Genomic DNA, 11936 nt, shown 5'->3' with positions numbered 1-11936 from the left:
TACAACACTGTTGTACATGCCATGGGTTGACTATAATAATGATGACATCACAGAACAGAACTTAGGGGCAGGTAACCATAAGATTTATTCTTCTTCCTGCTCCTTTTGCCCATGGTAGAACTGTATTTATGATTTTGTATGAAAACTATGATTGTATTGCTTCCATGTGGCAAATAAAAACTCTGAATCTGAAAACTTAGAACACTGGAGGAAAGAATTCCATGTGATGTTTCAATAAAAGATTCAATCAAGGGGCGCCCTCGTGGCGCATACCATAGTGCCTCGCGCACCTACGTGGCCGACCCGGGTTAGATCCCAGCTCCCGTCGTTATTTGTCGCATGTCTTCCCCACCTCTCCTCCCGTTCGCCCTCTCCTCTGTCGGTCCTGCGTGACCAATAAAGCTGTAAAAATGCCAAAAAATTATAATAAAAAAATAAAGATTCAATCAAGCATCATTTAATAAAAAATTCAATCAAGCATCATTTATTGTTGACTGCATACAGAAAATCACCCAGGTGAACAGGAATATGACACAAAAAAAATATTTTTCATGACGACAATTTTTCACCCCGGGTGAAGACAACATAATCGCGATCATATCGGCTTGAAGATGAAATTATACAGATTCCATTATCCAAGGTAACTAATTTAATAAAAACACAGTATACCACATATTTTGAATTATGTCCAAGTCTGTTACACAACAAAGATAACCGACACATAAAAGATAATCTATTGTCAACAATACAACTAGAGGATATTCTATTACGATTACAGTTTGTGGCATCTACTATATATCCTCATGTGCCGAATTGGGAAGGTTACTTTCCATATTTAAATCAATTGCAGATTACCTGCTAACAGTAGTACTCTGTAGGGCCGACCCTTCCAAGAGCCAAGACTGGTCTTCGTCGATCAACACTATGTTGTGAGTTGATTGTTTTTTTGTTTGTTATTTCCTGATTTGAGGCTCTAATATTGACCCCTGTAGCCGCCTCTGCTACCTCCTCCATATCCACCCCTTCCTCTGTTGCCTCCGCCTCCACTACCGTAGCCTCCTCCGCGATAACCACCACCGCCTCCACCACCGTAGCCTCCTCCACGGTAGCCACCACCACCTCCACCCCTGTACCCTCCACCTCCTGCTCCGTACCCCCCTCCTCCATCAAACCGACCCATCTTGGGTGGGCGAGGGCCATCTCCAAATCTGTCGAGAGAGAGAACGAGTGGGAGAAAAAAATTCCAGTTTGTTGTCACTTTCCATAACATCACAGCAGTATAGTTTAAATATCGTGTTATTAACTTTTTCAGATCGATGTTTGTTTTCTGAATAAAAATTCAACAGTGCGTCACGTGTTGCTGCTTTGCCCTCGACGTACCGCTGGTTGTTGGCCATGAGATTAAGCCCCGCGGCGGACGGCTTGGAGATCAGACGGATGACGTTGAGCAGCCGCTCATTGCCGGGGTCCAGCTGCCTGATGTACTCGGGGTCCTTGGTCACCTGAACCACCAGGGCCTCCATGGCAGCCCGCAGAACCGCAATGCTGCCTGCCAGGTCATGGGAGATCTTCAGCTTGATCCTGTAGCACGATGATGGCAGAGTCAGAATGCAATAGATGGCAGACAGATATTCCTGTCTAGTCTGTCTGTCTCTTTCCGGACTCTTGTGCGCTGACCCTTAAAACTCTCCTTCTTATTGACGTATATGAAGTGTAAAAAAAACATCTCTCCTTAACACTTTCAGAGCCCTTGCTTAACCTTGATTTACCGGTTGAATGCCCACCATCCACTTCAATGTTAGCGTTAAAAACGCCTAATCTATGTTTTAAATTATGGCTATGTGTCTAATCTGCCCGTCGCTTAACAATGACTTGTTTTCCAATCCGAAGCGGATTGTTTTTTTATCGGTTCATTTTCGTTTTATAGCATTTTGAAAAGCCCTCGTTTTCAAGGAAAATATAAAGATTCCATGATAAAAGACGTTTACTGGAATATTCTAGAATACACAAAAACGTTGTAATTTTTCGGCCTATTTATGAATCGTTTTCAAATAAACACTAGATTATCGATAGTATATGTGTACGTATGCACGGTAGAGACGCGAGCTGAAAAATCGATTCTCTTATGTCCTCATCAGCGATTGCGCACACACACATAGGGCAAACGCTGAGATCTCAGCTAATACAACTCTGATTATCCCAAGACTGGTAAAATAGATTCCTTACCTCAGATCAGATGTTCTCCAAAAAGATCATTCCAATTCCTGATAGCCATTGCAAATATCGATCACGCTCATTTATTGAGTATTGGCTACTGTGAATATATATTCCAGGCTGATTCCCGTCCCGCGATGACTTCCATGTTGAACAGACAGCTTGCCAGCTCAAGGAGCCAGCTGGCTCCGCCTCTACATATCGACTGACCTGCAGTTACACAGGGATAGACGATAGGGGGCGCTTTTTTCCATTCTGAGCTGCTGGAGGAGCTGCTGTACCAACGGGATACTCGGTTGATGAAATATGAAATCAGATCGCTAATAAACAAATAATACGATATTTGTCGTCGTGGGCACTCAGTGGGGGGCCTAATAAAACGAGTATGTCGTCCGTAGCACTGAAAGTGTTAAAGGCTCAATTAGTGATCCAAACATCAACAAATGGGTAGCCCCACCACTAAAGATTGCCAAAGGAATGGATACTGTACATGTTTTCATTCTCTAGACATAAGGACTAACATTTGACTAGAGGTCACCTGTATTCACTGTTTCTTTGTGTCTGGAAAGGTTTAATTTCCACTGGTAATGTTTTTAAACACGAGAGTCAAATACATCTAAATTCTGATTTACAAGCTAAACACTAGAGTAAAATCAAGTAAGTTCCAAAAAGCTTATTTTCTATCTACAGATCAAACTGTACATGAATATACCCTGAATCAATATAGTATAAAAATAATAATAATAAAAAACACGGATTGGGGCTTTAATAAGGGTATTGGGGTATTTGCTTGACCTAACGATATTCATTGAAAACCTCAAAGAAATCCTGATGGTCAAATATGCAGTAAAGATCTGTTAAGGTAGTGAGTCGCTCACCAATCATCCAGTTCAACAACTTCTCCGTCTGAGGAGATCTTCTTGGAGGCGAACAGGATGAGCTGCAGGGGGCTGACCAGGGTCATTCCCTTGGCTGAGATGGCTCGCGTCCGGATCTGGGTCAGGAGCAACAAAACTAGTGTGAACAAGCTGGAACGTTATTATACCAAGGACCAACAAAACAGATCCACATGGAGGCAGGGGCGTAACTAAGGGGGGGGTCCGCGGGAAATGTCCCCGGCATGTTTTCAGAATGCAGTTAGTGTCCCCGGCATGTTTTCAGAATGCAGTTAGTGTCCGCTGCACGATAATAAACGGTGACGCGACGTGATAGGAAAACGGCTGCTTGGCCATCTCTGAGCCATTGTCATGCAAAGGCCCCGGCACTAAGTACCACAGCTGTCTTTGCATATCAACAACAGCCCAGTATTCAGGTGTGCTCAAATAGGCTACATACTGTAACACCCCTCCCCAGTTTGGTGTGAAACAAAAAAATAATAATTACGAAAAGGGGGGGACCCCCCCCTTCACCCCCCCTACCGCAACCATACAACTATACGTAGCACCCCTCCGCCACTGACCACGCCCCCAAATGTGTCCCCCCCAACACTGACAACAGAGTTACGCCCTTGCATGGAGGCCCCACACGTCACCTCACAGATACCAGCAAGTTACATTAAAGGCTTTTTAAGACCTTTTAATGCCACATTTAAATTTAAGGCCAATTTATAAAAAAGGTATTTATAATGAGTAAATGACCAGTAAGGCAAATGACAAGCATTTGTCCAAACATGGTTATTAATATTGAAGAAAGTAGGGCTGTCAATCGGTAAAGATATTTAATTGTGATTAATCACATGATTGTCGACATATTAAATCATGCATTTTTATCTGTTCTAAATGTACCTTCATATTATATTTTTCAAATGTTTAATAATCTTATCAACATGGGAGTGGACAGATATTATTGTTTTATGCACAATATGTTTATTAAATACAATAAATAACCAAAATGACAAATATTGTCCAGAAAAACAAAGCTACTACATTTGGCATAACATATGCTGCAAATAATCATTAACGCTGCCTTCTCAGTCAAAGAGGCAAACTTATGGAACTCTCTGCCTACTGGCTTAAAACTGGAGTCCAATGCCAACATCTTCAACAGAGTACTAAAAGTATGGCTGAAATCAAAGCAGCAGTGCTCACATTTTTTTCCTTCTTTTTTTGCACCATTTCAGCAAAACAGTAAAACATTGACCATGACAGAAAGTGTATAAAGGTGCCGAGTAGAGGCAAGAGACCCAGATGGGCCTATACAGGGCCTCAACTCATTAAATCATTGGATAAAAAAAAAACACAAAAACAAAAGTAAAGTGAAATAAACAAACAATTTTCATAATATTAACACATTGTCCGCCATGCATTGTACCCATCCTTATGCCCAGTCTGCCAGTGCTGTAACCCTGTGGAGATGTTTACCTTCTTTGCAGGGCTATAACTTTTTAAATATTATAGCTATATCGACATTACTATGGCCCATTCAACATCAGGTATCTATCGTTCCGGATGTGGGAACGTTATATTTTTTCATTCATACATTGATTGTCGTGTTAGTACCGTCGAGAATATAAGTATGTTTTAATTTTTTTTTATCTACTTTTTCTCCCCATTTTCTATTTTTCTCCAATCCCAATTTCGTATTATCCAATTCTTCCCTCCCCTGTCTCGAACGTTGCTAGACCATGCCTCCCACTGGTCAGCTGCAATGTGGATGAAGCCTTGCATCACGTGTCCCCTCCGGTACACGAGGAGGCAGCCGTCGCATCTTTTCACCTGCACAGCGCGATCTCTGTGGTGAGGAGTAACGCGTGGGAGGGTCACGCTGCCCCCGATACTTCCCGATTCTGCTGTACAGGCGCACCAACCGACCTGTAGGAGTCGCTGTCCACAACGTCCGATCCCCACCCACCGGCTTTCCCACCCCCTAATACTGCCAATTGTATTAGTATGAATGATGGATTGCCGTGAAATGAATAAACAATCGGGCTGAAAATAACGTTATATTCCTCTTACCGTTCGCCGATGTGACTGGAGGAAAAATATTCCAATTATTTGACGTTGATCTGCTAGATCCATTTCCCGTTTGCATGACACAATAAACGCCGAAATCATATTGATTATTGCGTTTCGAAAGCGATCCCAAAGCACTCGAGTGTGTATCTAGATCCACGCTACAAGATATTACTGCCGGAGGAATTTCCTCGATGCACCGAGCGCCACTTCCGGTTTGGCTTGCAGTGTAACTCTCCCGACATCCACCAGGCGGCGGTATTGAGGCGTTGCAATATCAGACAGGGTCCAGCTGCAGTCCTGGAGGGAGGCTGGATGAATTATGAATGCCATGGCGAAAAAATGAAATATTGATCCCAAAAACGAGTTAACTCGTTTCTGGCGCACACCGCATGGCCGGCAATAACGAGTATACTCATTTTTGGCGTCCAATGTGTTAACACTTTGAGTGCCGGGACACGTCTTTTCACGTCTTTGCTGGCCATGCTAAAGTTGCCGGGGGACGCTGTACAGCGTCCTTATATCAATATTTCAAAAATCTGCGATCGGATTCATATTCCCCCTCGGCTGGCCTGAGATCCACCAGCAGGACCCACTGAGCTCTCTGGCGGTTCAGGAGCGCCATCTGGTGGCCGATCGGCGCAATCACCATACAGGATGTTGAATAGAGGTTGTCATGACGACCGTAGTACTTCCGGGCGCTCGCTATGGTTCATGGGACTCTGGCTCGTCACGCTACACGGTGATCGATTGGCAATAACTCGATAAACAACATGATTTGGACGTATATACCATTATACAAGCTGGAGATGGACCGGGTAAAAATATATCCCATAATGATACAATTTCTACTCGACGATGATCGCCCAACGGCGCGCGGAGACTGGGGTGAGTTTCAGCGTGTAACGTTACCGTCTTAGATACTAACTGCTATTATCAACATTTGACCCACATTAGATGATTGGTATAACGCTGCCCACGGAATTATAAACGCCCCCTCGCCCATCCGGTCAACATCAGATGACGTGTAGTAACTTCTAGAAGTACGTCTAGTTGGAATTTTTTATATCGCGCTGATTGCCATCAAACTGTATTTCATCATCAATATAATGCATTTGGGGCTATATATCACGTTCTGGAGAAAGCTGCAGAAAGAGATGAAAACATACTTATACATTAGACCATACTTTACTATGAATATGTGAATGAAAAAGTTTAACGTTGCTACACAATGAACAATACATATAGGACTTTGAATGGGCCCTAATAATGGCAATGTAGCAATAGAATTTAAAAAGTTATAGCCCTGCAAAGAAGGGGACTTTCTCCATAGACAAATAGCGCTGGCAATCTATGGTATATCATTAATTTAACCCAAGGCAACCAAAGTGTTAAGATAATAATAATAATAATAATAATAATAATAATAATAATAATAATAATAATAATAATAATAATAATAATAATAATAATAACAAAAACAACAACATAAATAATTAGTCTAAACAAATTAACATGAAACTGTAAACAAAGTTCCATTAATGGTTTTATAAGATTGAAGCTATTCATTTAACAATGTATATTTAAGCTTGGATTTGAGTGATGAAATAGATAAGCACATTTTTATTATAGAGGGTTTTGAATTCCAAATAGTAGGACCTCTAAATCTTATACTGAACTGACCTAATGTTGTGCGGAAGAAATTACAATGAATATTGTTTGATTGCCTTGTTGGATATGAATGAATACTGGAGTTTGATATGAAAAAAATATGTAGACATGGTTGTTTTGATCATGGACTCTTGTTCTGGTAACTATTTGTTTTGATTTGTGATTTTAATTCTGTATTATACTGTTCATTTTATTCTATCTTTTAGAAAAGCCTCAATGGACTAGTGTTGAAAACTAGCACTTGTGCTAAAAACACGCAAAACAACACATCTGGTCTGTCCACTGTGACTGGTCCAATGTAGCTGTGGTGTCCATTTTAAATAAAAGTTTTCATTCATGGGTTAAGTAGTGCCTGCATTGTTAAAAGAAACAGCTCCAAGTGCTTAACTCATTCCCTGCCAACAACGAGTTTGTCCGCCAATCGTTGAACGCCAACCACGTATATACGTTATTTGATCGTTGGTTCTTTTATTCGCCATTTCCATTCGTTATCCATCCAGGCAGCCTGTGTTACCATAGGGAATGAGTCTGAGATAGCAAAAGTCCAATACCGCCGCCTGGTGGTATGCAGCCAATGTTGCACTTCCTTTGAGACTCTGTGTATGGGGCTGTGCGTCGATGAAATGCCTCCGGGCGGACTTTTCTAGTAGCCTGAACCAGGGGCTTCACCCCATCGCATTGAATTGTTTCGAATCCCACCGGCCACAGGTAAGAGCAATTTAACGTCAATTTCAGCTTGATTGTACCTTGTTTTCATAGCCATCGCCCTGATCAGCGTATGGGGTTGTACTAACGAATGCCGTTATTGACAATCAATTAGAAACGACCCCCCCCTTTCATGCATTCATGATGGAACATAATACCGATCATATGCATTTGAATTTTTAAGTGTAGCGTGTGTAGGGATGAAATGCCAATGGATTTAATATAATACACATATCGGGCTATTACTAGCCTCCCAGGAATTACCCTAAACCGCTCTAAAACCATACTTATATTCACCACGGTATAAAACGGGAATGTATGGATGTAATTATTTTTTCTTTTTCACATCTTGAACGATAGATACTCGATGTCAAATGGGCCATAGTATTGCATCCATAGCTATAATATAGATTATATTATATATTCCTTTTTTGATCCACTTTTTCTCCCATTTTCTATATTTTCTCCCATCCCAATTTCGTATCATCCAATTCAACCCTCCCCTGTCACGGACGCCGTTTCTTGCCTCCCACAAGCCGGCTGCAATGTGGACTAAGTCATACATAGCACAAGTCCCCTCCGGTACTTGAGGTAACAGCAGTCGCATCTTTTCACCTGCGCAGCTCGATCTCTCAGTGGCGAGGAGTAACGCGTGGGAGGCTCACGCTGCCCCCGACACTTCCTGATTCTACTGCGCAGGCACACCAACCGACCTGTAGGAGTCGCTGTCCACAACGCCCGATCCCCACCCATCAGTTTCCCACCCCCTAATACGGCCAATGTGTATTAGTACGGACGACCAGCTAAACTGAAAGCAAATGTGGAGCGCTGGGCTCAAACTGACGAGCCCAGCGTCTCCAGCATTTCGTGGCGAGCGTCTTGCCCACTACGCCACGTAGCCGCCCTATCAAAATAAATAATGTTATAAACAAATATGCACAGGTAATCAAGAACTGAATGAAAAATAAATTAGAAGTAGCAGCATCTTCTTAGAACAACAAGAAGAAAAGTATCTACTGCAGCATGTCACCGACATGCAGACTGGAAGAGCCGGGATTCAAACCACTGACCTCTTTTATCCAAAGCGAGTGACGACTAGCTCTACCTCCTGAGCTACAGCCACCACATCATGAGCAATGCTATCACTGTGCAAGTATATTTTCTTCCTCAACTTCTTGCTCTGAGAGCTAGTCACAGTCCCATTCATCCACTGCTCTGCCAAATGGGCTCCAAATGATTTATTTAACAATGTCTTGGCGTTTTTACATGGAAGGCAGCCAATGCATCCCTCCTTGGCAAATAAACAGCTATATTTATTTTTCCAAAAGTTCCACTGACTCGGACCCCAGCATTGTGGTGGTTGAGTAGCTGCACAGTCCAGGTCTAGTGGTGGAGACTCTGGTCTGGCAGTGGCAGGCCGGCAGTGTCAGTACTTTTACCAAACGGTTCGTGCGTTTTGCGAATCTGATTGGCCACTGATGTTTCTGGTCATGTGACATGTGCGCCCAATCGTGTGACGGCAAGTTCTTTCGACGGTTAAGCTTAGGCGCTCTTTCGAAGTTGGTTAAGGTTAGAGTTTGTCTTGACTTAGAGCATGGCGATAGAACGCCAGCCCTGATTCCAAACTCTAACCCAACTGCGAAAGAGTCGCCTAAGCTTAACCAGTGATAAACTAGGCGTTAGGTCGTTTGCAGGCTGTTCGACGAGGAAATGGGCTAAGACACTGCTCGTCACGCGATTGGGCGCACATGTCACATGACCAGAAACGTGCGTGGCCAATCAGATTAGCAAAACGCACGAACCGCTTGGTAAAAAACTAGACGCCAACCGCCGCGTTAACAATAACAGGTGCACTGCGCACAGGAGCAGCAGAGCTAACACTAGTACTAGCACTAGCAGTGTCAACTTCAGTGACAGTAGCGCTGCTAGCTGCTGCACTAACAGCGTACGCTAACAGTACGCCTTTTTATAAAACCAAAGCTGTCCAGCTTTGTACAGCCTTGCGGCGGATTAAGCCTTTTTTTTGGCGGCATGTGGCGTACTGTTTAGTGTTTATGTTTTCAGTTGCAGGACACGGACCGGCAGCCTTCTGTTTACAGCAGCTGCTTGCTGCTTCTTCTTCACTAGGTTGGAGTAGCGTTAAACTTATGGGCAACGCTCATGGGCGACACATAGCGGCTTGGAGGTGAAATGCAGCCTATTCCACAACATTAATTACTCAGTTCTTTTAAAAACTGAAAAGAAAAATATGATCTATTAACAATTTATTTAGGTAACATAAATAATACTAATTCGTACATAAAAAAAAAAAAATTATAAATTTTTTGAGATTTTTTGTCTCGACTATGGGGGCTCAGACTATAGCTATGGGGGCTGAACCCCCATTGGCCCCCTCATAATTCGAACACTGGTTATAGTCCAAAACACATAATCGACGCTGCTCCAAGCCTCCCCAGTGAATGTGGTAACACGATACTGCTTGCCGGAGAAGGGAAACCCCAGACCGGAGTTTCTTTTCTGACGCACAGTCCCAGCCAATCCAATCCAATGATGTGCAATACCATCCGGGAGACGATAGGTGGCGGTATTTGCCCTTTGCGAGCTCAGACCCATTCCCAATGATAACGTCAGGCTGGATGGATGAAAAATGAATGGATATCGCTAATAAAAGAAATAACGATTAAAACCCGACTATACTCGTGATTGGCACGGAACGCATGGCGAGTTAACCCGATTATACTCGTGGTTGGCACGGAATGGGTTAATTGTATGTGCCTTTTGCTGTGGAAATGGCAGACGTTCAAAGCCATAACATGCGCAACGTGTAATCTAACTAAATGTGCAGTGAATCACGTTCAAAATAGAATTAACTTCACTTAGACCATTATTCGTGATTCTGCCTAGAGCCAGGACTCGACTGTCACATAACTTCCGTGTTTCGCTCCAGCTGGAAGGGAGGGGCTGAGCCTTTACAGTTTTGAAGCTGCTTGGCAGCTCTTCAGCCCTGCGTTCTACAGTCTGTGATAACTCGTCTTGGGAGTCGCGCTGTTTCTATGTAAACTCCATGAGCAACGGGTCCAATAAATGAGTCTTTAACATGCTTTATACCCTCGCCATTATTATATGCCCATCGCGGTTAAAAACCTTTTTAACTAATGTTATCTGCTAGCTAAGCTAGCTCACAGGCACAGGAGAAATCAGTTTCACGGAGTTCTAATAGTGAGGAAAGGGGGGGGGGGGGTCTCTCTCTCTCCCTCTGTACGTTCAATGAAGTAGCCAAAATGTACACTATAAAAACGAACTTGATAGTTGATAATAAATATTTCACTTCATTAGCAAAAATATTGTAACATCATTAAGTCTGCTATAAGCTATTCTCCCTCTCGTGTGTGTGCATACATTTACTATATGCTACTATATGCTCTTTTTCACATGGATTAGGCTAATTAGCTTTAAAGGTCCCATGTTTTGCTATTCCTTTCACTATTTGGGCAATTTTACAATTCCTGTGAGTCTATGGAACACATCTGTAAGGTTTTTTTCAAAAAAAATGCATCGTTTTGTATTTCTAATCAAGTACTCTAAAGCAGCATTTTTCCACTTCAAGATTTCAAGCTGTTTTGGGCTGGGCTCCGCCCATACTCGTGAAGCGCTTTGAGTGACAGTCACCCACAGTCTGCACTGGCAGACAGAGAGAGACATAGAGAGATAGAGGGGGAGACTCATTAATTTCGCCGCGGGGGGCATAATCTCACGGCACAATGCGTTGGTAACTTGTTTCAAATGACAATATATACCCCTGTGGATATTATTGCGCGTTTCCCCACGCGCGCCCAGTCGGGAGTGTGTGTGCGGTGCTCCGTGTCCCTCTCTCCCTCTCTCGCTCGTTCTCTGCTCTCTCTCTGTCGCGTCAACCCGTTTGAGGAAGTGTCGGTATTTCCACTCGCTCTGTTGTTGAGTGAATGGTTTGAGTGTGCACTACAACCATAGAGGGAGCGTTAGTTATGCAGATCAGCTGCTTGCTACGTAGGACAGCGAGTCAAATCAGAATGGCTTAGTTCACTGGGGGAGAATCTCGTCTCAACTGAATTGGAGCAATCCGCCAAAATGAGAATTAGAGACACAGACCCCATTGATACAAACCCCCATTGCTATAAAGCAATGCTAAACACTGGAAAATGCCATTTAAGACAGGAGACCTTTAAGACTTTTTAAGGACTAGTGGCCACCCTGCCTCATAATCCCATTTGAGATTTGTGTTCTTTTGGATGATTTCCTATAGCAGTGGTCACCAACCCGTCGATCACGATCGACTGGTCGATCTTTGAGACTTTCCCTGTAGATCTGTCCCTGATTTTTTTTTTTTAATATAATATATATATATATATTTTTTTT

The 11936-nt window shown here is 42.9% G+C and overlaps 1 protein-coding gene across 2 annotated transcripts in view; it reads right to left on the bottom strand.

Annotated features, from left to right (window-relative positions):
* Positions 1-462: 462 nt before the first annotated feature.
* dhx9 (DEAH (Asp-Glu-Ala-His) box helicase 9) overlaps positions 463-11936 on the bottom strand; it is a 221995-nt gene continuing 210521 nt past the window's right edge. For both annotated transcript variants that reach the window (XM_084320875.1, XM_084320876.1), the window contains 3 exons: positions 3093-3208; positions 1381-1581; positions 463-1208 (listed from right to left, as the gene is read on the bottom strand). In XM_084320875.1, coding sequence (XP_084177001.1) covers positions 974-1208; positions 1381-1581; positions 3093-3208 — 552 coding nt within the window. In that variant the 3' untranslated portion in view covers positions 463-973. The remainder of the gene's footprint in view (positions 1209-1380; positions 1582-3092; positions 3209-11936) is intronic.

The sequence above is a fragment of the Notolepis coatsorum genome (assembly GCF_963971535.1).
Source record: "Notolepis coatsorum genome assembly, chromosome: 8".
Taxonomy (NCBI): Eukaryota; Metazoa; Chordata; class Actinopteri; order Aulopiformes; family Paralepididae; genus Notolepis; species Notolepis coatsorum.
This window is presented reverse-complemented; position numbering and strand designations above follow the sequence as displayed.